Source organism: Vanellus vanellus (assembly GCF_965231255.1).
Source record: "Vanellus vanellus genome assembly, chromosome: 5".
Lineage (NCBI taxonomy): Eukaryota > Metazoa > Chordata > Aves > Charadriiformes > Charadriidae > Vanellus > Vanellus vanellus.
Genome location: NC_138910.1, coordinates 66,128,250 through 66,155,958, shown reverse-complemented (window position 1 = coordinate 66,155,958; position 27,709 = coordinate 66,128,250). Strand labels below are relative to the sequence as shown.

Genomic DNA, 27,709 nt, shown 5'->3' with positions numbered 1-27,709 from the left:
AAGTTGGTGCTATCCAGTTAGCCAGTGTCTTACAGTGCAGAGGAGTGGATAGCTTAAGTAGAGGAAAACTGCAGCAGATGCCGTAAACATTTTGCTTGGTGTGTGGTTTTGACTGTAAGAGGAAAATCTGGTTATTTTGTAAATTTGTATTTAACTACTAGAATTTGCTAAGAATGTGATACATTTACAAGATATTTTATAGTAGTGCCCTAGAAAATTTTGTTCTTGGAACTCATTCTTAAAATGTATTCTTTTTTTTTTTCCCTCCACACGTAACCATGGAAATATATGCACTGCAGAAACAGAAGTGTTCAAATTTTCACAATTTTTGCACAGTTTTCTGTTTTCTTTGTAAAGTAATACCTGTTATATTTCACACGGGAAGGCGGTATTTTACACTGGAGAGCCTGTGGTTGCAACATTTTAGATTACTTGCTGGTTAAAGTTCAGCTACAACTGTACAGATAAAGCTTAATTCCTAATTGCTCACAAAGCACATCATTGTATGATAATTGAGGATTTTAACATGTTAACACTTCTTCACGTGACCTTTTATGTATGAACTAATTTTATATGTAGGGAGTGTTAAGTACTGCATTTGAACATAATTGTATTAAATTTATAAGTATTAATTTTAAATTGTAAGTTAATAGAATTAATTTATCTAATCAAATAATTGAAGATTAATAACTTAAAATTAGAATTATTGCTCAGAAGCCTTTTCAGTAGTCCAATGCTGTACTTTCATGGTCATGTTGCACTAGCACAAACCAGTATTCCTTCAGAAAAGGGGCTGTTCTCGGCCCCACGTATTTGCCTATATCCACCCCACTTGTCCCCTCCCGCACCCCAGGAGGAGCGTTCATGTGATGAAAAGAACAGAGCTGCTTTGGATTAAAATTAGCTTCCCTTGTCCTCCCCTGCCTTCTGTCCATTACTTTTTAATCTGGCCTAATTCCCTGACCTGGCTTGGCAGTCAGCCACAAGGATGCTTTTGCTCTTTCAAGGAAGGTCATGATAGAGAGGCAGGAACGAGTGACTGTGGAAGGACAGGAATGGGTTGGTTTTTTATTTTATTACTTATACCAGCCCATACTGAATGCTGACCTGCAGCCTAACAAACCAAACTGCTATTTCTTGGACTATTAAGCCTCAAAGCATGTGGATTGTTGCAAGAAAGGAAGCAGATTTATGAATGTGTTGTCTCCAGCAGTCTGAAATAATTCCCTTCAATGAACACTTGAAGAGCAGGAAGAAGGTATGAGAAAGAATCCTTTCCTTAGGGCAAAATTTAGTTTTAGCATATTCCAGAACTAACTGGATGCCAGTTCTAACTGATTGTGTAGAGAACTGGAACAACAACAAAAAAATCAACGCTAATCAATCAGCAAAAGGTTGCTAAAAATGCTTTAATTTGAAAGGAAAGCTTGGGCAAGAAGGAGAGGTGCCACCCTGAAGGACCAAAAGAACCAAAGGGAAGGAACAACCCTCACCCACCAGGAATCTGCAAGAGATTTTAGGTCATGTCCCATGCTTGGATGTTAGATAGGTATTCTGCTTGCCTGCTTTGAGGAAGACTTGCATAATTTAGGATTTGAATAATAAATCCCAGCTTGGTTCATAGGTTTTTGTTGTTTGTTTGGGGGTTTTTGGCAGAGGAGGAGAGGCTTTCGGTATAACTGGGAAATGTAGCATTTATGTGTGTGTCTTGAGGGAGGAGTCACTTTTTTAAATGAAGTATATGCATTTCTAGGTTTTGATGAGCATTGGGACTGGATTTTCTTTTAGATTAAGAAAGCAGCTTTTTTTTCTCATCTATATTTTTTTGGTGGAAAATGATTGAATTGGGACATATATGCATATTCAACTCTGAGCAAAGCTAGTATAAGACTTGATTATGTTTGTGACTGAATAAGTTTACTGATTTACATTATATATTTGGGGTTTTTAACCAAAATTTCAGGGATTCGCATTTTAAGTGACTTGGTGTTAGTTGGGTTTGGTCCTGCCTCCTTGGAGTGGTCTCCGTTACATTGTACTTTTGGTATTAACAGGGTTCACTGCCTCTGTTTGGACCAGTACTTTATGATTTAAGAAAAAGAATAAGTGGGAAAGACTGAAAATTTGATTTGGAAATAAAATGAATTTTATTATCTCTACTAAAAATCGAAGGAAGAAGAAAGCTAGTCTAACTGTGGCAGTTGTGTGCAGTAGAATATCTGCTGCTCAAAAACCAACAAATATAGGTATTATCTCTGATAGCTGAAAACTCAGCTCCTGTTTTGGTTTGTCTAAATCTGTCACATCTCTTATGCAGGCTGTTGCTGTCTAGCCAGCCAAGTAAAGAAGTGAAAATTAAGTAAGACTTCAGCTTTGTTTAATTTACAGTGTAAAGTTACAGCCTGTAGCACTGAAAATTAAGAAAGGAAAAAAAAAAAAAAGAAAAGTTGGGCTCTTTTTAGAGCTCTTAACTGTTGCAAATTTGCTTCTATAAGACTGAGAAAATACTGTCTAGCTCAAGACTTCAAAATTGTGGACATGTTTAAAATAAGGTTTTGACTGCTTTCCAAGTTTTGAGCTGCAGTGGACGAGAACAATTTGTGTTTTACAATGGCTGCACATTGTAAATTAATTCCTGAATCGCTTCCCCAAAAATCAGATTCTAGTGCTTTCTTCTAGTCTTTAGGCACTGCAGCTATAATTGCTCTTAATTTACTGTTTATCCTGTTCTTCTCCCTTTTTCTCCACAGTTTTTCCACGCTCTTCCCTTCTCCACTTCTTACTAGTCCTTCCCAGTATTCCACAGAAGTGTTTACAGCATACAGTTAGATTGATTAATAGCACTTCCATTTTAATAGCAAACTTCTGTGCAGTTAATAATTCTCACATGATCTTTCATTTACTAAGAACTTTTACGGTTTTTATTCCAGCAAATGAATTCTTTCGGAACTGCTCCATATGTTTTGGGCTTTTTTTTTTTTGTTGTTGTTGTTGGTTTTTTTTTTAACTGAAGGTTCTTATCCATTGCAGCTGGGTAAGTTAGTTTGCTCTGCATCCCCAGTTTTTAACATAATTAATGTTTAAACAGAAATATAAGATCAAAACCTTGCTCTCAAGGTAAAAAAATGTGATAAATGAGATACTAAATCAAGACAAAGTTTATTAATCTAGCCTTTGTGACTTTGCATCTATTAGAGCAGGAACAAGATAAAATCCTTACTGGTCAGCTTGTCACAAGAGAGCCAGTGACTGTGTCTCACTGCAGCATTAAGACAAGATTGACTTGCCCTCAACCAGGTTTATATCACATTGAACTTTTTTTCCCCACCGTTTTCATATTGTGAGATTTTTGATCTTGTTGATGGTCTGTTTCAATGATACCGTTTTAGTTTGCGTTTTGCAGAGTTTCCCAGCTATTAAAATGTTAACTGGTGCTCATGCTACTTGCTCTGAGTGTATTAACACTTAGTTGTGTTTATTTTCAAAGACTTGCCAGGATAGAAAAATCTTGCTGTAAGCCTTGTGATATTTTTCCTGCTAATCAAAAGAGAAATTTAAAGATATTTAAGACAATAGTTTAATGGTGTAAGAGTGGGACTTTAAATTTCAATCGTACGCTTCTCACTTGCTTCTGAAATGTGGTACCATAACCAGAGGATTCACTAAGGCATATATATACATCTTGATAATGTTTAAGGCTATAAATACTGTTTTTATAAAAATGAAATATACACATATATTTACTGGAATTTCTTTATACATATTTATTTTTTTGCTTAAGTGAAATTTAGAGATTTAATTAAATAGCCCACTTAGTTCCAGACTTCAAGTGATTATATTACAGTTTTAGAACAGAAATTGAATTGTATTTTGATAAAGGGCATTTTAAATACCAAGCAGAGATTGGCATTTAGCACAGCAGATGGGGGTTTGTAGTGGTGCCCAATGTTTAGTCTTAATCAGTTTAGTTCTTGCTTTCTTGCCATGAATCCTATCCAAATACTTCCCCCACCCCCCCCCCAAAAAAAAAAAAAACAAAAAAAAAAAAAACAAAAAACCCACAAACAAACCCAAACCATAACTCTGGCTTACTGGCTCTTGTGGGAGATGTGCTTGAGAATAACAAATACAGTGCACGTGGGAGGTGGGAGAAAGTAATTCATGGTAACTCTTCAGGACTGCTCCATCTGTGACCCCTTTCCCTCTGCTGTCATTGCACCCGTGCAATTGAGAGTTCCTGATCCTTTTTTTTTTTTTTTTTTTTTTTTTTTTTTTTTTCAGGAGCTTTCCTTTGATTCACTCACTCTTAACTGTGTTTTAGGCCAGAGTACTCTTTATAGTACTCATATACCATTTGTTAACAATGTTTTTTTTATAAGCTTGCCAACTCTTCATACAAAAGTTAATCGATAAAACAAACAAAAATATTGTGTGTTGTGTGAGTATACTGTTAGATAACAGATCTGCTGTTTGGGGAGGGGTTCAGGGTCTTTTTGGTTTTGTGTGTGGTAGGGTTTTCTTGTTTCCTTGGGGTTTGGTTTTGTTGTTGTTTTGTTGTTGTGGTTTGTTTTGGTGTTTGGTTTTTTTTTTTTTTTTTTTTTTTTTTTAATACCTCCTTGTATGCCAGTATTACTGGGGAACCTCTGCATCTTGAGTTCCGCTTCTCTTAGAATCTCTTCCAGCAGGCTTTCCTGCTTATCGCCATGTTGCCTTGGTTCCGGGTACGGCTCTGCGCAGGCCCAGTCTCACGCCAGCTGTGATACCCAAGGGGGATAGCTTCAGCCTTCTCTGGCTGTGGGTGCACCTCCAGCTTTTCTTCTGGCCAGGCTTTGAACTGAAGCGGGCAGAAGTTATAAACCTGCTTGAAGTCTTTCAGTTGTGACTCCTTGACTGTTACCCCATTTCTTCCTGCTTTTTTCTGAATCTCCCCAGATTTCCTACTCTATGCTTTGGGTGTTTGCATTGCGTAAAACTTGCTTCTCCTGCCAACGGTTGCTTTTGCTGCTCACGAAGGGCTAGTTAGGCGCTGTGTGTTTGTGCACACCTAATCTCTGCACTGCTTGTGCATCCTCTCCGCTTCCAGCTGTGTCCTTACTGATGCGCCCAGTTGTTTTGACCACTGCTGCGGCCCTTATTGTGCCAGGGCTGTTACTCCTGCTTTGCCCTCTCCTTCCAGCATCTTCCTTTCTTGAGTGACAGCTTTTCCTCCTTTCGTTTCGGCCTCCTTTGCTCCAGCTTCTGCTGTACGTGTGAAACCAGTCTGAACAGGGTCTGTTTGCTGGTCTTTGCATGCACTCCTTGCATCCTCATCTTCACTTCGCTCAGCCATGTGTGAGCGATCCTTGCTCTTCAGTGCTTATGGGAACCTGTATGTCAACATCTCATTCCTGGGTTCTGGTTTTTTGATAGTCTTACAAAATTAAATCACACTTGTATGGTGATGGCGACTGTACAGGATTCCTGTATACATTCCAGTTCACATACAGCAACTTCAACTGCGCAGTTTAGACTTTTCAAGTGGTTTTGTTGCTATTGTTGGGTAACGGGACTGAAATTTGATTGTGAATTTTTTTTTTGAGACTGCTTGCCATTTCTGTGCTATCCACCACATGCCATGCAATTCACACATGCTGTCTTTTGGAACAAAGTGCGAAGGAGTGGGAAGATCACCCGATTACAGGTTTTATTGTGATCCAGCATGCTGCGATGAAGATAGATACACTTTTGTTAGCAACAGTTCCTGGGATGTGTCTTGGAACAGATTAACTATTAAAGATGCCAACTTGATCTCCTGAAGTTTTGTAAGCTGTGCTTATTTCTGTGGTGCATCATCTTTTTTTCATACTGAATTTAGCTGCCTTTGGGTTTTTTTCTCTCTTTTCTTTGCTCAAACATTCTGTGATTTAGCATGAGTCATTCTGTCTGTGTGGGAAAGGGCTGGTTTATTACAGGGTCCGTTCTTGAGTGGGGAGGGGGAAGGGTGGAATGTATTTGTGTTTTCTATGTGTTTGTTGTGGAAATGCATAAAACTTTTTTTTTTTTTCTTCTCTTTCTTTCCTCTCTTCATCATCTCATCTGTGTGGGTGAATGTTCCTGCAAACCCTTGGGGAACCTATAGAGACTTTTGGTATGCTCATTCCTTCATTAGTGCCCAAAGTCACAGATGCTAGGAACAGTTTAAAGACTAGAAAAGCAAACAAGAGTCACAATGTAACAATGTAAAGTGGCTAAAAATGTGCACTTGTGGAAAACTTCTAAGTCATCATCTAATAAACCTGTTTACATCATCACAATAATACCAGTGGTCACTGTTACCCAGTTGGTGTAAATTTTGATTCTGCGCTTTAAAAGTAGAAATTAAATGTGTTGTCCTGTAGCAAGAGCTAACGTTTTGTGATTGAGTAGAATTTTCAAAAGTACCTCTCCCGTTTCAAATTTTAAGTCCTATTTTCAGAAGTGACTGAAGTGTATGCACTTAAGTTGCCTAAATTCTATTGGAAGTCACCTGCTGAATTGTGTTGTGGTGTGCCCAGGTGACCTCTGAAAATGGGAACCGGGCACAGTTTGACCCACTTTCTTAGTAGGAAGGAAATGTGATTCTAATAGGACACCACAGAATATGAAATTGTTTTTAAAGGTAGTGATTTTAAGATAAATGAATGCCATTAGGTAGGTTCATTTTGAAAATACATGTTCAATGCTTCTTTCCAAGAAAAGAGAGCAAAAGTAGAATAAGGTAGAAGTTTTGTTGAAGGAGAACTTGTGGCTTATTGGTATTCTAGAAATGAGATATTTTTCTCATGCTTCCACACTTTGAATATTTCCAGCTGGATCATATTTTTTTCATAAACAGCATTCTTTATTCCATAAGTAGAACAGGGACAGAGACGACTACATGTAAATGTCATTTTATATTTTTATAAATACTGTATAATTATATTTCAGTGCAAAATATGTGGAAACTTAAAAATATTTATTGATGTGAACAATGGAGATAGCATGAGGGATAGTTAAGACTTTTTTTTTTTTTTTATGTTATTACTGTACATGAGACCAACTATTTCATGTTTTGGTGGTGTTGTATAATGTTATAGTTAATGTTCATTTCTAAGCTACAGCCACTTCAGTTTGAAGGCTCAGCTTTTTGGTAATGTTAATAATCATCTTAAGCTTTTTCTTGTCAGTGAGAAAAAACAACATTCATGCTACATTAACATAAATTGATATTTAAAAAACTTTATCCATCATCATCACTTCTCTGTTCTTCTAATGGAAGAAGGATCGTCAGGCATGAATTCGGACATTGTTAGCTTCCCTTTTTGTGTTGAGAAATTATTTCATGCCACAGGAAATCCTGTCCTTTTCTCAAATTAGGATCATTAAAAGTCATTACATGAGCAACCCCCATAGTTTAAAAACAATGGAAATATTTTCCCCGCACGGGACAAATAATGTCAAACGTTTTACTGATTACCCCGCTAAAATATTGTTAACTCTCATTGAGTTTTAATGCCAATTTAAAAAATTCCTTTGATATAAACTATGTTTTTCTTATACTGCTTACCATAAGTTTAGGGTAATAAATATCTTCCTCCTCTGTGACATTGCTTGTTTCTCTTAAAATAAAATTACAGGGTGGATATCATGCTTTAAACACTTTCTAACCTTGAGGTCTGCCAGAACTTTTGACAATTTTTCTGAGATTTCCATTATATTGATCAGAGCCAGTGACGGTGGGAGCCATAAACCTCCCTTGAGTATTTTGTCATAGTTGAGTCCCATAACACACTTGAGAGCAGGGGGAAAAGAAGGAAAACAAACAAAAAAAAAATCACAACCAGTCTTCTCCAGCGCTGCCATTGCTTTTACTGCTGCTGTAACTGTACCAGTAATAGAGGAGTGATAAGAGAATTTTTGAAAAGTTCTCTGTGTAGATGATAGTATTCTCTGACAAGGACAAAGAAGTTCTGATTCATCAGATGATTGTTTACCTGCCCTTATAAACCTAATTTTTTATGACCATCAGAGGGTAAAACACAGTTGCTAAAACATATATTTCTAAATATTGACCAGAAAAATATTGGTGCATTGCTGAGTATTTTTAGAAATTGCTTGTGGCAGAATATCGCAGTACAGAAAATCCACTGTTGTTAACATTATATTATGTGAAGTGATTCAGAGAACACAAAAACAGAATGATATTTTCTTCTTGATTCTGTGACTCTTTCAGAACCACAGCAGTGTCTGAAACACCTCCCGTTTATGACTGCATTAAGCAATCTGCATTGATCTGGCTGATAATTGATATTCAAAAATAGAGCAGCTAAAAGATGAACAGAACAAAATATGTTGGTGCACATTTTAAACAATCGTCCAGAATTTTACAATTATACATTCCTTCAATTTCAATGGAAAATCAATATTAAAAATATATTCTCTGACTGTGGGCATGCCTAATGTGCAGTGTCATTGTAGCCCTGTGCTTTGTCTTTGCTTGCTTATGCTGTCCATTTGGTACTTGAGCTTGCAAACAGCCTTTAAATAAAGGTGATGGGGGGGGAAAAGCAATGAGATTGACATTACGCTCAATCAGTTGAAAGAAAATGGAACTTCTGTTTAACAAAACTAGATTAAAAAAAAAAAATCTCTTTGTGGAATGGCTATTTGTAAATGTCAGGTGTCTGTGGTTTTTTCCCAGTTGAATTAAGAACATCTTACATCACCTTAAAGCCTGCTTGCGTATACAGTAATGTGAGTTATTAGAGCTGATGTAGTTTAAGTAATTTGCGTAGAATGATGTAGATACTCCAGAGAGCTTAGAGATCACCTGGCGATATTGTAGAAGTTCTAGAGGCATTGGTGCTTGCTTTCATACATGGTGAAAATAGCATATTATAAGCTGAAGAAATAAGTTGATAATGAAGCTTACATATTTTGTTAACAAAGCATCTCCATCGCATCTGTGATGAATTACATTAATTAAAATGCACTTGTTTTTGTGTGTTTTCAGTGAAAGAGTTCCTAGCCAAAGCCAAAGAAGACTTTTTAAGAAAATGGGAAAGCCCCCCTCAGGTATCAGTCATTTAAGCATTCAATAATTTTCTCTATTGCATTTTTTGGATGACGTTATGAGTGTGTTGTCAGTCTGTAATGAGCAGCGCAGACAACAGAAATCCATTTAATGGAATTTTTAAAGCAGTTTCCATTATAATGCCAGTTTTGTCATTGAATTTCATCAGCAAAGACTCTCGGGTCTTCTCCAGATTTGAGCTGATGAAATGCTCATACTGAACAACAGCATTCTCTTATGGAGAATGATGTTCACCGCCAACATAAGACTCAAAATCTATTGGCATGTTTCAGCTGGCTTTTTATAACACAGAGTGTTGGCACGTCTGTAATTTACCCTTTAATAATTTCCCCTGTGGTATTAAGGGGGATTAAGAGCATTAAGTCTACTGCATGGGGCAGGTTAAGGAGCTTGTTAGAGAGAAATCTTTTAAAAGTTGAACTTGGGGGTTTGGGGTTTGGGGAAGGGTCGTTGTTTTTAAAGCAGCATTTAAAATGCTATGGTAATGAATATCTGAGAAAACTTACTCAGTGATGTGCTCTCCAGACAGCTGTCATGTAGAACTGTCTCTAGAGCTTGGCGGTTTTTGCATGTTCTAATATTCTTGTTTGTGAAGCATGAGGGGGTTATTTATCTGCATGTTAAATTCATGACCTGTTTATTGCTAAATGTTTCTTACTAAGCATGTGTCATCTATATGGACAGATTATAGAAGTGTTGATACAATTCAGTTCCGTTTTTTCTGTTTTAATGAGTGCAATGTAAAATCTCTTATTACAATTTGCCAGACATAAAATTGTAACAGCAGTATAGCTGGCTATAGTTGTCTTTGATAAATGTAATTTTACTCAATTTTCTTTCATAAATGAATTCAATTCAGTTCATACAGTTAAAATTGTCTTTGGGTATTAAATTGTAAATAATGTCATTATATCCTTGTACATGTAGAATACTGCTGGCCTAGATGATTTCGAGAGGCAAAAAACGCTTGGAACAGGATCATTTGGGAGAGTTATGATGGTGAAACATAAATCCACAGAACAGTATTATGCTATGAAGATACTGGACAAACAGAAGGTTGGTGTAATTTGTAGTGTTTTGTGGTTCAGAAGGGTTTGATGCAGACAGAGATCTGGTAACTATGGCTCAACTTGTTGCACTTAGGGTGCTTTTTTGCTTATCACACTTGAACGCTGGTGATACTTTAAGCAGTTGACTTTCTTTTTTAGCCAGCAGATTCAGTTGTTGGGATTGTGTAAAATTCTTTCGATGGCCAATGACATTAATGGCAGGCTAAAGAGGCTCTAAGTAGTGTCCAAGGCATTAAAAAAATGTTAGCAGTGAAGTTCTTTGCTTGGCTTTTGTAAGGTGGCCTATATATTCTTTGGCAAAAGCAAAATGTAGTGCTATAGTTAAAATAAATGAAGAAATAAATACACTTTTTCAGGGTAGCTCAAAATTGTGGAAGACCCTTAGGACCAGAAATTCTCAAAAATTTCATTTGTGAACCATAATTTAACAAATTGTTTGCGTGAATAACTGCTTTTCCATTCTTGATCCCATGAGGTATTACTTTTTGTATGCATAATTATATAATAATCCTGTTGCATCTATAGTAACTGGATAGACAGAACAGTAGTCTCTCTCACAGCTGTAACACAATAGATTTTTTTTGTGTTGAAAACTGAAGTGCTGTTGTCTGAATCTGTATTGTTACTCCAGCCTGATTTTTTTTAACAGCTTATTACTCTTAGATTAAGTGGTGTCATTTGATAAAGTTTAAATTTTAAATAAAATAGAATTCCAGAATTCTTAGAAATATTTTAAAGAAATTTATCAGTACAATTAGCTTTTAATGGTTTTGACAAGTTTTTCAGAAGTACATTATTTAGATTAGTAGATTCTAAGGTCCTCTGTATAAGAGCTCTTCTTACTTTGTAAGGCACTGTACATAGCTTTGCAGCTGTATAAGAAAAATCATATTAAGAAAACATTAATCTGGCAGAGAGAAATTAATAGTCAGCAACTAACAAAATGAAAGTCAGCGTTGCCCCAGTGTGGGCTCTTGCACTTAAGCATTATTACATTCCTGAGTAATTTTATATAATGGAACTATGGCAGTGACATAATCGAACCATTTTCCCTGAGTTGCAGTTCCAGTATTCTTTACTTGTGATTTGGGGTCCTGGACCAAGAATAATGTGTCATTCAATTAAAGACTGCTTTATAATGGTCAGACAAGAAGAGGCTAAAGTCAACTTACCCTTCAGTGTCAATTCTGGCATTATTTTTTTACTTGGAAAAGGTCAATTTTTTGCAACTTCAGCATCCTCCTATAACAATGGTTTCTAACTTTTATTTAAAAAAAAAAAAAAAATCCAATTAAAGTAAAAAGAGATTCCAACATAGTACAGCTGAAAGAGAGCCCAGACTATTTCCACCCATGTGGAAATTTACCTCACCATTACCTCAGTATGGCTGGTGGCATCCTGCAGGGAGCCTTGCAGTGACATGAGGTGTGAAGAGCATCCCACTGCTGCACGGAGAGCCCATCGTCAAATTTCAGATTTTCAGCTGATTTTCTGCTGTTTTTTTTTTTTTTTCTTTGAACCCTTTTTCATGAATGGCTGAGTCCTTGTCACTGGAGCAATTTAGGAAATTACATCTTACTTCAGAAAGCTGCCATAAAAATGGGCTCAGGATTTATTTTTTTTTAAATAAGTTAATTAAACTTATTTCTACCTTTCAGCCTAAAATAAATTGGAAAGCTAGAGCTGTAAAATTATCTGGTAAAAGCGAAAATTCATGTGTTTAATGAAGGCAGTGAACTTGCAGTAAAAGATTCACAGGATTAAAGATGTTTGCATCCAAGTATCAGTCTTCTATTAGAAAATTAGATTTTGTCTATAATCAGAAGTCTGAAGTGTTCCTTTATGAAATACACACGTTTTCAAGTTGACTTAGCATATATAATTATATATTTATGTATTTTATTAGAAAGATATTAGTGTTATGTTATCATCATCTATTAATTGATCAAACAATAGGAGATGGTTTAGGGAGAACACATTTCTATCACTTTGTCTAATTTCAGACATCTGTATGTTTTCTATAATATACAGTGTGTAGGCTGCCTGTAATTTTTCATTTACATTTCACTTGAAACAAGAGAAAGCATATTGTGTGTCCATTTGTTATCCAATCTTATGTTTGGTTTATTAGGATATGAAAAAAAAAAAAGTAATAGATGTAGCCAGTAGTTTTGTGTGTAAGGTTGTTATTCCTTTATTTGTCTGCCTTGATTAGGAAGGCTGTAACATAACATTGCTTGGCTAGTTTCATTACGTAATTGGTTTTGGAAAGAAAATATTGTTAATAAAAACTCAGACACAGGCAAGCTGTTGGAGAATCTGCTGTTACCAGATATCATTTGATCTACAGGAAGCTGTCATTGGACATGCCCTGAACTTGAGCTTAAATGTGAGCAAAGCTGGGCTATCTGAGGCTCCGGTTTGATATTATGAAGTGTTAAACAGCAGCTTCAGCCTGCAGTATTGCTGCCATCACCCTCCAGTATCTAACCAGCGGAAGATACAGGAAGGGTGGTAAAGTCTTGTCTAGCATTGCAGCTGAACGCTTCACAAGATCAAATGAAAACCTTAGCTTGCTTGCTTTGATGGCCAAGATGATTCCAGTACCATAGCTTTTCAGGGATGAAGGAGACAATTCCCACAAATGAGCTGATTTGAGCAAAGTTTTTATTTGGTTGCTAAAGGTCCATGATTCAAAAGAGATTTCATATTTTTAACTCACTATTTCTTTTGTGTGACGTTTATTCAAAATAGTAGTGTGGGTTTTTTTAGATACTACCTTTTGCATTCAAAGTTGAATTTAAATACAGTTTCAATCAGGGTTGGAATATCTTGGTTGTCTGTTATTTATAACAGTTAGATTTGATTTCCAAACATGTAAAAACAGACTTGTTTTGATCACTGTTGTACATTTTCTCCTTGTTTCCTATGAAAAAAAAAATAGTAACTTTACTTGGAAATCATGCCACTCTCAAAATGAGATATAGATAAATTGTGTAATAGGGATTAAGTAAAATGGAAAGAATTGATTGTGCAATGTTGGGGTTAAACACAAGGAAACCAATTATTAATTACTGAGAAAGAGCAAAGATCAGAAATCTGCCACTTGCTGCCCTGTTAGCAGCTTAACATTATAGTGTATCCCAAGAAGGTAGCATTTAATTTTTTTTAATACTTTTGCTAAATGTTTTGCTAAGCAGAAGAGCAAAACCCATTGAAAGGTCTGGCAGAAGTAACTATTGTTTATAACAATGGAAATTTTAACTTTCTATTCTCAGTCTTTTCCTCAGTGTGTGAGCTATGTAAAATAAGTCCATTTACATCTGTTCACACATAACAAAACTCATAATGAAATGTCTGACACAATTTCCTGCCTTTTTCAGCAAAGGGTCCAAAGATCAAATGGATTTTATTGAACTGTCGTCTTGCTGCAGAATTATCTCCATTACAAATGCAAGCAATTCTTAAGAAAATGTAAAGAGATGTCTTCCTTGTTGATTCCTATATTCAGCATGTAATAAGAAACACTATTTCTAGAGTTATCTGCAAACCATATTGCATGAGTATTGCTCTTTCAAATGTCGTTAGATTTTTGAATCCATTCTCAGCACTGTTATTGTACTAGTAATCCATAAGGTTTTTCATTATCTGTAAAGTTACAAGCTCATTTTCAAGTAACTGTTTTGCACCGAAAAAATGATCAACTATAAAATGTCATACTTAAACTGAAGAGTCTTTTTTCTCTCCTAGGTCGTCAAACTGAAGCAAATAGAACACACACTGAATGAGAAGAGAATATTACAAGCAGTGAACTTTCCTTTCCTTGTAAAACTGGAGTATTCTTTTAAGGTGATCATCATTTTGAAAGTGGTTGTGTGGGTTTCAGGGAAGTGCGTGCTCAAACTTTAGGTGGTAAAACATTTAACTTTTACAGTACAATAGTTTGTTTTTGTTTTCAAAGATGCTTCACTTGGCACTATTGCCAGGTCTTGAGCAGGAGCGTCTGCACTTGTGTGTACACTTGCACACACCTCAATTCACCAGGTGATGATTGAAAGGATATCTCCAAATGAAGAAATAAAAGTTAAATTAAACTCTTAGATTTCCCTTGGTTTGGAGGGAAACTGGCTTTTGTACAGCAGGGAGCTTTTAGGCATCAGTTGGACTTTGAGAGAGAAACTGAAAGATGTATTTCTCTACCAATATATGAAATGCTAAATTTGTAGTTGTTGTGCAAATATTTCCTTGAGAGTTATACCTGAGGCAGGTTTTAATGACAATCTTAACCATGAAGGAAAGAACTTTGAAGTTAGCGTCTAATTTCACGACAGTATGCGCTAGTCAGTCTGTAAAGAAATAAGTATTTTGCTAATTTAGAGAGTGATATGTGTCCTCTATATATTTCCTTCTCTCTTTTTTTTTTTTTTAATACTATTTAAAATCAACAAACATGTTCTATCTTAATCTTTACAGTTTTGAGGTTTGGGGCTGGGGCTGTAAGATATGAGAATACCTCAGGCTGTCAATTCTGAAATTTGAAGGGCGCAAGGTCTTGTCTTGCAGTAGGCATCTTATGCTCTCTTCCTTCAGGTCACTTGCACACCATTCTGTCTCAGGAAATCACTAATTATCTTTATAGAAATTTACTTTAAAATGTGTTTCTTGAGATACATGATGTTCCTTTTGCCCTGCATGTCTGCACTTTTTCAAGAATGTCTACTTGTGTTGCATTATATTTAAGGTCATTGGATGGCTACAATTTTTCATTTGATTTCTTTTATAAAAAATATTGTATGTACGGATTATAGAGACTGTAGGATGCCTAATATGTATTTGTATGTGTTTACTTGCTTCCTTAGGACAATTCTAATTTATACATGGTAATGGAGTATGTTCCTGGTGGTGAAATGTTTTCACATCTAAGAAGAATCGGAAGGTTCAGGTAAGAGTATTAATGACAATATTCCTTTAAAAAGGCTTATGTGGCTAATTTGGGAAGAGGGTTTATAAAATTTGTTAGTATTGAAAAAATTCTGAAGGGGTAAGTGCATTTAACTTACCCATCTTTCAGTGGATGTAACTAGTCAGGCAATGAAAAACTTGTAATTATTTTGTATTTTTCAGTTAGTTAATGCAAGCACTTGTGATCTATGCACGATAGAATCTTAGAATTCCTCTGCATATTGTCAGTGAAATCGATGATAGTTTTTAAAAGTAAAATTTAAAGTCTAAGCTCTGTACTGTGGGATATGTTCATCTTGATTTGCATGTGCATTTTAGCTGCAAGACTTTAATTAAATTTAGGGAATGTGTGTATCAATTCTAAAATGTTTGCTGTTTGCTCTTTTTTCTCTTGTTACACATTAAAAGAACTAGTTAAAAGATACTTAATTTGTCTATCCCTGGCAGTTACATGGTTGTTTCAGTATCTTAGCATAGCGTTGGGGTACTTATTATTCTTTTAATTCTTCACAGTGAACCACATGCACGGTTTTATGCAGCTCAGATAGTGCTAACATTTGAGTACCTCCATTCATTAGACCTCATCTACAGAGATCTAAAGCCTGAAAATCTTTTAATTGATCAGCAAGGATACATCCAGGTATGATATTCTTCATATATTTAGGGAGTGGAGTCTTGTCTTACAGTGTAGGGTTAGGTAATTCTAGCAAATGTGTTTAGAATAAATAATAAATGGTCTGAAGCTGGTTGGCATGTTAGCATGTATTCAGGGAGCATTAAAATGCCCTACTGCCTACTAATGGTTAAAACCATTGGATTGTACTTCCTCTGACTAAAATTAAGTATGCGCAATGGAGCTGTCTGCAGTTGAGTGAGTTGTCAAGGTTTCCCTTGGGGTTTGTGGTGAAAAGTAGGTGATTACATGGCTCTGTTCATCTGACCTATTTTATACCTCTGCCCTAGAACAAGATGAAAGGTGCCTTAAAATGTCTGGTTCTCTGTATTGTCTGTATAAGTAGTTTAGGATAACCAGCTTAGATATCAACACCGACACTATAGTACTTAATTTCAGTCAGATGAATCCCACCCTTGGAGAGTCCTAACCTTCACAGCGCATCTGAAGTAAGAGCTGAGTTGAGATCCGATCAGAATTGCAGTGCTGCAAATGATGACTTTGTTTTTACAGCAACCTCTCACAGCACTTCCACATCTTCCTTTTTGCTGTTTTTGATCTAAATGGCAAATGGGAATGTGGTATACAGGAACAAGCAGTTCTTAAAGTATAGAAGCTCTTCTTTCCTCAGTGTGTCACCTTTTGTCATAGCAGACTCTAACAGGAAAATACATAATAAAAAAGCTTGAGTGAATTGGAAAAGACTAATATCTTGTTTATAACTGTAAAACAATTTTGCATGGAGAATAAAATAACACTGTAGGTAAAGAGAAATGCAAGTTCTATTTATGTGGTTGGAGAGCACCAGTAATGTAAAGCTATGAATGGCTTACTCCAGAATTGGTGACTCTCGATATACAACATTGTTTTTGTGATGGTGGGCAATCTGCAAATGATAATGGGTCCAGCAGTCACTCTTCCCATGTGACGCTCGTTTGCTTCCGCTTCTGAAGAAAGAGCCAGAGTTGTGTTCATACGTTCATGCTGCAGCTCCAACTAAACTTTGTTTAGAAGCTCCATTCGTTTTCTTTTTGAATTTTAAAGCCATTACTGTTTGTCCCATGTCTGCAGTGTATTCTTCTTACGTAGACTGATGTGCATTCACAAACACAGAAGTGATTCTTTGCTGACTGAAGCAGTTCTGTCTAATCAGCACGTCACCCTCTCCATTCAGTTCCAGCTGTGATTGCTGCTGTTTCTTCCAAAAATGAAGCAAAAGCTGCCTTGAGAGTTTGGAGTTTGGCTTGTTTAATTGTGACATTAGTGTGTCAGAAACATCAGCACATGTTATTGTATAATTAGCAATGATTATCATTGTGGTACGCTGTGTTTTCTCAGGGAATAGGTTGAAAGTGATACCAAGAAGGAGGAAACAAAAGAAAAAGATCCTCAAACAAGCATAGACTTGATAGCTTGAAACTGATCCCAGAATTTAACACGTAACTCCCTGATCTCCATATGTATTCCACAATACGGTCCAGGAGCAATCACAGAGAGGATGATATTGCATACAGAGTTCTGAAAACTTACTGCAGAAAACATGACAAGTGGAATGAAGAATTTATAACGGCCAAGAACTTGCCATTTGTGAATACATTTACCCCCCAGTCCTCAAATAAACAAGCTTGACTTTGGTGCTGCTTTCAAAGATATTCAGAATCAGAAGTTACTGGAAGACCTCTTTTATGTTGTCTTATTCCCACACTAATTTTACATATAACCTTTATACGCTTATGCAACAAAATTCTAAATTTAAAAGACTGGCAGATATCTTGACCCTTTTTGTGATTCATTTATTTGTTAACTAAAGGAAAATATAAATATCTTGTTCATATTAGCATTCTTTAAACTTTCAGCAGTATAAACAGTCTGATGTGAAAAGTATGAGAAAAATGATTAATGTAATTGCAGTACATGTGGAAGATTAGTAAGCCATAGTTCCCACTGATATTTTTTTTTTAATTATAAATAGGAGTTTGTGTCAGGGGAAAATACATACTTTGTGTTATTAATTTTAAAACAAGAAACCTATCTATCTGAATTAGAAGTATCAAAAGGACTGGCTATTAAAGGTACATCTGGCTATATGATACTATGTGATTTGAGAAACAAATTTTTCCTTTGTATAAAATAGCTTTCCAAAATATTTCAAAAGTACTTAAATTTTAAATTTCTTTATAGAAATGCACTTACAGTCAATTTATTTCTTCTGATGACAGGTCACGGACTTTGGCTTTGCAAAAAGAGTAAAAGGAAGAACTTGGACGTTATGCGGGACTCCAGAATACCTGGCACCTGAAATAATTCTCAGCAAGGTACTCTGTCATTCAGTCATGCATTTGATGCAGTAAAACTTATCACCCAATTATTAAGCTCTGAGGGATAAACAATTACTGGTACTTCCAAAATCTTGACTACTCAACTCCTTATGAATTACACAAAATGCAATTGTTGCATTGTAAATATTTTTTAGTATACTAAAACTTACTCCAAAGCACAGATTTTCACATAACTGTGCAGAACTTTCTACATATGCTTGCCATGTAGCTTGTGAGGGGGGAAAAAGGGATTTAAAGAATCTGTAATTAGGTTATTTAACTAACATACTTATCAGAACAGCAGATCATAGAATTGTAGAATCATCTTTGTTGGAAGGGATCCTTAAGATCATTGAGTCCAACCATCAACCTAACACTGTCAAGTCCACCACTAAACCATGTCCCTAAGCACCATGTTGACCCATCTTTTAAATACCTCCAGGGATGGCAATTCCACCACTTCCCTGGGCACCTTATTCCAATGCTTGGTAACCCTTTCAGTGAAGAACTTTTTCCTAACATCCATCTTAAACCTCACCTGGTGCAACTTGAGGCCATTTCCTCTTGTCCTATCACTTCTTACTTGGGAGAAGAGACCCACACCCACCTCACTACAACTTCCTTTCAGGTAGTTGTAGAGAGCAATAAGATCTCCTCTGAGCCTCCTTTTCTCCAGACTAAATACCCCAGTTCCCTCAGCTGCTCCTCATAAGACTTGTTCTCCAGACCTTTGACCAGCTTTGTTGCCCTCCTCTGGACATGCTCCAGCACCTCAATGTCTTTCTTGTAGTGAGGGGCCCAAAACTGGACACAGTATTTGAGGTGCAGCCTCACCAGTGCTGAGTACAGGGAGAGAGGGACACTTCCCTAGTCCTGCGTACCACAGTATTCCTGATACAAGCCAGGATGCCATTGGCTGCCTTGGCCACCTGGGCACACTGCTGGCTCATGTTCATTTGGCTGTCAACCAACACCCCCAGGTCCTTTTCTGCAGGATAGCTTTCCAGCCACTCTTCCCCAATCCTGTAGCACTGCATGGGGTTGTTGTGACCCAAGTGCAGGACCCAGCACTTGGCCTTGTTGAACCTCATACCATTGGCCTCAGCCCATCGATCCAGCCTGTCCAGATGTCTCTGTAGAGCTGTCCTGGTTCCGGCAAGGATGGGGTTAATTTCCAAGGAGCCGGCAGGGGAGGCACGTATTCCATACCACGTGACCCATGCCCGCTATAAAAGGAGCTAGCCGGGGCGGGGGAGTCAGTCGCCACTCGGGGGCGGGTCGCGGCGGTGCGGGTCCGGTCGGTGCGCTTCGCGGCGGTACTGTAATCGCGTTCTTGTATTCCTTTACCGGTGTTATTGTTTTTCTTTCTTTCTTTTTCCCTTTGTCTGTTCTGCTAAATTATAATATTTCAACCCACGAGTTTTGCCCTTTTTTTTGCTGATTTTTCCCACGGCTGTGGGAGTCGTGCGAGCGGCTGCGTGGTTCTCTGTTGCTGGCTGAGGCCAAACCACGACAGTCCTTTTTGGCGCCCAACGTGGGGCTCGAAGGGTTGTAATAACAACAGATCTGACCAGAGCTTGTTAAAACGGATTTCTTATATGTATTTCTCCTATTAGTTAAATAGTAGCCGGTTACAATGTTGCTTCGTTTGTTTACATGGCTGTGTTATGTAAATTCTTATATGCTGTATGTACTCCCTGTGATGCTGTTTGTTATCTCAGGGAGAGGGATCAGGACTATAATTTTGCTGTCCTGTGCAATATCAGCTTATGATATGGTAACATCACTATTCAAGTGGCTTTGTTGGGGTTTCTATGTAGTATTGCTGTCCTGTCCATACCTTGGTTCCCGTCTCTCAGAAGTTATCAATAATCACACCCAATCTATGGGAGAAACAGGGGGAGATACTTTCCCCAGCTCTTTTGCCTCCTTTTTCTCCTTTGGGCCAGGTGTAACACCTCTTGAGAATTTTGAATATCCTTGGGATGCTCAAACCCTGGTGACAGGCAATGCAGCCACTCAAACCCCAGTGGCAGGCACTGCAGCTGAACCGGACAACCAACCTGTGCCAGTATCAGTTGCTCCTATACAAAAGAAGAAATACACCAAGAAATCAGTTCGCATAGTAAAGGATGATGATGAACCAGGGCCATCAAAGGAACAGGAGGAAGAGACAGAACCAGAGGTAATAACCCGATCCCTATCCCTGAGTGAGCTGCGAGATATGCGAAAAGATTTCAGTCGACTTCCTGGTGAGCACATTGTCACCTGGCTGCTCCGATGCTGGGATAACGGGGCCAGTAGCTTGGAATTAGAGGGCAGGGAAGCTAAGCAGCTGGGATCCTTGTCTAGGGAGGCAGGCATTGACAAGGCAATTGGGAAAAAGACACAAGCCCTCAGCCTCTGGAGACGACTCCTGGCAGGTGTAAGGGAAAGGTATCCCTTCAGCGAAGATGTTGTATGTCGTCCAAGCAAGTGGACCACCATGGAAAAAGGTATCCAGTACCTAAGGGAATTAGCCGTACGAGAGATGATTTACTTTGACCCAGATAATGCGCAGTTACCCACAGATCCTGATGAAGTCCAGTGCACAAGGCCCATATGGCGGAAGTTTGTACGGAGCGCACCATCATCATATGCCAACTCCTTGGCAGTGATGGAATGGAGAGGTGAAGAGGGACCAACGGTGGATGAGGTGGCTGGACGACTCCGTCAATATGAAGAAAGCCTATCTTCCCCCCTCGTTTCAGCTGTGGAGAAACTGTCCCAGAAGGTCCAGCAACTTGAAGAGAGTATGTCCTACACCCCACCTGTACAGGCCAGCATCTCAGCTATTAGGAGCAGGCGTTTCCCTACTCAAGAGGAAGAGTACAGGGGGTACACACAACGAGGCACCCTGTGGTTTTACCTGCGTGACCACGGAGAGGACATGAGGAGGTGGGATGGACAACCTACCTCAGCACTACGGACACGGGTACGTGAGCTGCAAGGAAGAACAAACACAAAAGGGGATCCCTCCAGAAAAAGTGCAGCTCCTGTTTCCAGCAGACAGTTCCCCAGACAGAATGGAAGGCCTGATCTAACCTCCGATCCTCTTGAAGGGACTTCCAAATCATTTTTGCAACAGGTGAGTAATGTATACTATGATCAGGATTAGAGGGGCCCTGCCTCCAGCCAGGTGGGGGAAAGGGACAACCGGGTTTATTGGACTGTGTGGATTCGATGGCCTGGCACATCTGAGCCACAGGAGTATAAGGCTCTGGTGGACACTGGTGCACAATGCACCTTAATACCATCAAATTACAGAGGAGCAGAACCCATTTGTATTTCTGGAGTAACAGGGGGATCACAAGAGTTGACTGTACTGGAAGCTGAAGTAAGCCTAACTGGAAATGAGTGGCAAAAGCATCCCATTGTGACTGGCCCAGAGGCTCCATGCATCCTTGGCATAGACTATCTCAGGAGAGGATACTTTAAGGACCCAAAAGGATACCGGTGGGCTTTTGGCATAGCTGCCTTGGAGACGGAAGAAATTGAACAGTTATCCACCTTGCCTGGTCTCTCAGAGGACCCCTCTGTGGTAGGGTTGTTGAGGGTCAAAGAACAACAGGTGCCGATTGCTACCACAACGGTGCATCGACGGCAATATCGTACTAACCGAGACTCTGTGATTCCCATCCATAAGTTGATTCGTCAACTAGAGACTCAAGGAGTGATTAGCAAGACTCGCTCACCCTTTAATAGTCCCATATGGCCAGTGCGAAAATCTAATGGAGAGTGGAGGCTAACAGTGGATTATCGTGGCCTGAATGAAGTCACACCACCGCTGAGCGCTGCTGTGCCAGACATGCTAGAGCTTCAATACGAACTGGAGTCGAAGGCAGCCAAGTGGTATGCAACGATTGATATCGCCAATGCATTCTTCTCAATCCCTTTGGCGGCAGAGTGCAGGCCACAGTTTGCTTTCACTTGGAAGGGCATCCAGTACACCTGGAATCGACTGCCCCAGGGGTGGAAACACAGCCCCACCATTTGTCATGGGCTGATCCAGACCACACTGGAACAGGGTGAAGCTCCAGAACATTTGCAGTACATTGATGACATCATTGTATGGGGCGACACAGCAGAAGAAGTTTTTGAGAAAGGGAATAAAATAGTTCAAATCCTTCTGAAAGCTGGCTTTGCCATAAAACGAAGTAAGGTTAAGGGACCTGCACAGGAGATCCAATTTTTAGGAATAAAGTGGCAAGATGGACGCCGTCAGATCCCAATGGATGTGATCAACAAAATAGCAGCTATGTCCCCACCGACTAGTAAAAAGGAAACACAAGCTTTCTTAGGTGTTGTGGGTTTTTGGAGGATGCATATTCCAAATTACAGTCTGATTGTGAGCCCTCTATATCAAGTGACGCGGAAAAAGAATGATTTTAAGTGGGGTCCTGAGCAACGACAAGCTTTCGAACAAATTAAGCAGGAAATAGTTCATGCAGTAGCGCTGGGGCCAGTCAGGGCAGGACAAGACGTTAAAAATGTGCTCTACACTGCAGCCGGGGAGAATGGCCCTACCTGGAGCCTCTGGCAAAAAGCACCAGGGGAGACTCGAGGTCGACCCCTGGGGTTCTGGAGTCGGGGATACAGAGGATCCGAAGCCCGCTATACCCCAACAGAAAAGGAGATATTGGCAGCATACGAGGGGGTTCGAGCTGCTTCGGAGGTGGTTGGCACTGAAGCACAGCTCCTCTTAGCACCTCGACTGCCAGTGCTGGGCTGGATGTTCAAAGAAAGGGTCCCTGCCACACATCATGCAACTGATGCTACGTGGAGTAAGTGGATTGCACTGATCACCCAGCGAACTCGAATGGGAAACCCCAGTCGTCCAGGCATACTGGAAGTGATCATGGACTGGCCAGAAGGCAAAGATTTCGGAATATCACCAGAGGAAGAGGTGACGCGTGCAGAAGAGGCCCCACCGTATAATGAACTGCCAGAAAATGAGAAGAAACATGCCCTGTTCACTGATGGGTCCTGCCGAATTGTGGGAAAGCATCGAAAGTGGAAGGCTGCTGTGTGGAGTCCGACACGACGAGTTGCAGAAGCCACCGAAGGACAAGGTGAGTCGAGTCAGTTTGCAGAGGTAAAAGCCATCCAGCTGGCTTTGGACATTGCTGAGCGAGAGAAATGGCCGGTACTTTACCTCTATACTGATTCATGGATGGTGGCAAATGCTCTGTGGGGGTGGTTACAGCAGTGGAAGCAGAACAACTGGCAGCGCAGAGGTAAGCCCATCTGGGCTGCTGAACTGTGGCAAGATATAGCTGCCCGGATTGAGAATCTGGTTGTGAAAGTACGTCATGTAGATGCCCACATCCCCAAGAATCGGGCCACTGAGGAACATCAAAACAACCAGCAGGTAGATCAGGCTGCTAAAATTGAAGTGGCTGAGGTGGATCTGGACTGGCAACGTAAGGGTGAACTATTCATAGCTCGGTGGGCCCACGATGCCTCAGGCCATCAAGGAAGAGATGCAACATATAGATGGGCTCGTGACCGAGGGGTGGACTTGACCATGGACACTATTGCACAGGTTATCCACGAATGTGAAACGTGTGCTGCCATTAAGCAAGCCAAGCGGTTAAAGCCTCTTTGGTACGGAGGACGATGGCTAAAATATAAATATGGGGAGGCCTGGCAGATTGATTATATCACACTCCCACAAACTCGCCAAGGCAAGCGCCACGTGCTCACAATGGTGGAAGCAACCACTGGATGGCTGGAAACATACCCTGTGCCCCATGCCACCGCCCGTAACACTATCCTGGGCCTTGAAAAGCAAATCCTATGGCGACATGGCACCCCAGAAAGAATTGAGTCGGACAACGGGACTCACTTCCGAAACAGTCTCATAGACACCTGGGCCAAAGAGCATGGCATTGAGTGGGTATATCATATTCCTTATCACGCACCAGCCTCGGGTAAGATAGAACGATATAATGGACTGCTAAAGACTACCCTGAGAGCCATGGGGGGTGGGACCTTCAAACATTGGGATACTCATTTAGCAAAAGCCACCTGGTTAGTTAACACTAGGGGATCTGCCAATCGAGCTGGCCCTGCCCAATCAAAACTTCCACGTACAGTAGAAGGGGATAAAGTCCCTGTAGTGCATATGAAGAATATGTTAGGAAAGACAGTCTGGGTTAGCCCTGCCTCAGGCAAAGGCAAACCCATCCGTGGGATTGCTTTTGCACAAGGACCCGGGTGCACTTGGTGGGTGATGCGAGAGGATGGGGAGGTCCGATGTGTACCTTATGGGGATTTGATTTTGGGTGAGAATAGCCAGTGAATAATTTTATGATGTAATAAGAACTGATCTTAGTATCTGGCGCCCAGCAATTTTCCTTGAGATCGACATCTTCAACCTGTGGACCATGGGCATGGACTGTATTGCATTCCCCAGTCACAAGCTTCAAATACAGCACCCACCAGTTCAGCACTACACATCATCTTATGTGCCCTGAGAGACTGTTCTCACTGCTGGAGCCTACCGTCATGGACTACGTGAGCTTAATGGACATTTTTAAGGGATGGCTCATAGACTATGGGAACTGAAAGATCTGGGCATGACATAGATGGTATGGAATAAGGGGTGGATAATGTCCTGGTTCCGGCAAGGATGGGGTTAATTTCCAAGGAGCCGGCAGGGGAGGCACGTATTCCATACCACGTGACCCATGCCCGCTATAAAAGGAGCTAGCCGGGGCGGGGGAGTCAGTCGCCACTCGGGGGCGGGTCGCGGCGGTGCGGGTCCGGTCGGTGCGCTTCGCGGCGGTACTGTAATCGCGTTCTTGTATTCCTTTACCGGTGTTATTGTTTTTCTTTCTTTCTTTTTCCCTTTGTCTGTTCTGCTAAATTATAATATTTCAACCCACGAGTTTTGCCCTTTTTTTTGCTGATTTTTCCCACGGCTGTGGGAGTCGTGCGAGCGGCTGCGTGGTTCTCTGTTGCTGGCTGAGGCCAAACCACGACAAGAGCCTTCCTACCATCAAGCAGGTCGACGCTCCTGCCTAACTTGGTTTCATCTGCAAACTTACTGAGGGTGCACTCGATCCTCTCATCCAGGTCGTTGATAAAGATATTAAATAGTGATCTGAGATAATAGAGTGATCTTAGTGATTACTTTCTGAAGTGTTAACAGAAAAGAACAGGAGCTCCAGAAGTAACAAAACTGCATATTGGATGAATCAGTAGTTAAGAGAATCATAGAATGGCTTGAGTTGGAAGGGACCTTAAAGATCATCTGGTTCCAATCCCCCTGCCATGGACAGGGACACCTCCCACTACACCAGGTTGCTCAAAGCCCCATCCAGCCTCGCCTTAAACACTTCCAGGGATGGGGCATCCACAGCTTCTCTGGGCAAACCCATTCCAGTGTCTTAAAAACCTCACAGTAAAGAATTTCTTCCTAATATTTAATCTAAATCTACCCTCTTCCAGTTTAAAATGGTCAGCCCTTGTCCTGTCACTACACTCCCTGATAAAGAGTCCCTCCCCATTTTTCCTGTAGGCCTCCTCTAGGTACTGGAAGGCCACTATATGGTCTCCCTGGAGCCTTCTCTTCTCCAGGCTGAACAACCCCAACTCTCTCAGCCTGTATTCTTAGAGAGGTGCTCCAGCCTTCTGGTCATGTTCGTGGCCCTCCTCTGGACTCTCTCCAGCAGGTCCATCCCCTTCTTACATTGGGGGCCCCGAAGTTGGATGTAGTACTCCAGGTGGGATCTCACGAGAGCAGAGTAGAGGGGCAGAATCACCTCCCACATCCCACCAGCCACGCTTCTCTTATTGCAGTCCAGAATATGGTTGGCTTTGTGAGCTCAGAGCACATATTACCAGCTCATGTTGAACCAGCACCCCCAGGTCTTTCTGGTCAGGGCTGCTTTCAATCCATTCTCTGCCCAGCCTGTATTTGTGCTTGGGATTGCCCTGACCCATGTGCAGGACTTTGCACTTGGCCTTGTTGAACTTCATGATCTTTGCACAGGCCCACCTCTCCAGCCTGTCCAAGTCCCTCTGAATGGCATCCCTTCCCTCCAGCGTGTTGAGCGCTCCACACAGCTTGGTGTTGTCGGCAAACTTGCTGAGGGTGCACTCAATCCCACTGTCCATGTCACCAACAACGATGTAAACAGCGCCAGTCCCAGTACTGAGCCCCGAGGAACGCCATTCGTCGTTAAATAACTAGTTGCAGAGTGTTTCGGGTTTCAAGCACTTTACATGAAATCAAACATGACAAACCAGTGGGTTTACACATACAGTACATGCAGCCCAAGCTTACTGTTGATCAGTTTGTGTCTAGTACTGCACTAAGTGTTTGAACATAGAAGAAACACCATTTATCATATAGCTGTTTGACTGTAGCCCTTTATGTTTTGCAAAGGAAGAATATCCTTATTTATGGAGCTACTTACATAATGCATAATGTTAAATTATGCATTTAATATGTAGTTTAATTAAATCCCCTTGCAGGTCTTTAAAAGTAAACTTAAAATACTTTTATCTGGGGAGAAAATGTTCATTGTTTTCTGCCTTTTTGCCCTTATGCAGCTAGAGCAGCAGAAGAAATTGCAGTGCGTCTACTACAAATTCTCCATAGTAGATTTTTCAGGAAAGACTGAGTCTTGGCCCTGAGCTTTGTAAAAGATCTCAGAGAACATGTATAAAATTGATGGAGTTGGTGGAGTTTTCTGTCTTTTTTAATATTAAATAGGATTTACTAATGATTTTATGTTCAAAGGTCAGATCATAAAGGACTCTATAACAGCTAATAAACTAAACTTTTAAGCTCTTTTAGCTAGTTTACTAAATACGAAAATGAATGTTCTGAAATGTGGATCATCAAGCAAGAAGATGATGGTATACGATATAGGAAGTGTTATAGTTAATGAAATTTCTAAGATTTGAAAAGTTTCAATCGTTCTGTAGCAAGATTATTTTGACTTTAAATAAGTAGCTAAATAAATTGTGCTCGTTTCTGTCACGTAGGGAGTTTTGTCACATCATTGTAAAGACATCGCTGAAACAGCACAGCAATGTGTGCAAAATGTTTCACTTTCGTCACTGTTTCACTCTCATCACTGTTTTAGGTTTTAAGTATATCTGTGAGCTTCAGTTTGGTTTGAACTAGGCTGTAAGTTCTGTATTAAACAAGCAATAGTGCATTTGCTTTCTTTGTATTCCATAGAGATACGTTGAAAATCTTATACTATGTTAGAAAAGCACTAGCGGTGGTATTTCTCATTTTATCTAGGGTTACAACAAGGCAGTGGATTGGTGGGCATTAGGAGTGTTAATCTATGAAATGGCAGCTGGATATCCCCCATTCTTTGCAGATCAGCCCATTCAAATTTATGAGAAGATTGTGTCTGGCAAGGTGAGTAAAGGCTCTGTGTATTTTCGCAAATGCAGTTGTTTGTCTGTGCTTGACCTGGTTTTTGTGTGGAGTAGATACAGAATTTGCTGGCTGCTAGGCAGTGAGAATTTGGAAAGAATATGGGAAAAGTTTGTAATGTATACTTCTTCAGTGCAGACATTGTTATAT

At 39.8% G+C, this 27,709-nt stretch overlaps 1 protein-coding gene across 2 annotated transcripts in view; it reads left to right on the top strand.

Annotated features, from left to right (window-relative positions):
- PRKACB (protein kinase cAMP-activated catalytic subunit beta) overlaps positions 1–27,709 on the top strand; it is an 83,017-nt gene that overhangs the window by 46,046 nt on the left and 9,262 nt on the right. The window contains exons 2-8 of one of the 2 annotated variants that reach the window (XM_082484112.1): positions 9,011–9,072; positions 10,019–10,147; positions 13,912–14,010; positions 15,021–15,103; positions 15,637–15,763; positions 18,016–18,111; positions 27,419–27,541. In XM_082484112.1, coding sequence (XP_082340238.1) covers positions 9,011–9,072; positions 10,019–10,147; positions 13,912–14,010; positions 15,021–15,103; positions 15,637–15,763; positions 18,016–18,111; positions 27,419–27,541 — 719 coding nt within the window. Of the gene's footprint in view, positions 1–9,010; positions 9,079–10,018; positions 10,148–13,911; positions 14,011–15,020; positions 15,104–15,636; positions 15,764–18,015; positions 18,112–27,418; positions 27,542–27,709 lie in introns of both variants that reach the window. The other variant, XM_082484111.1, reaches the window with a different exon arrangement.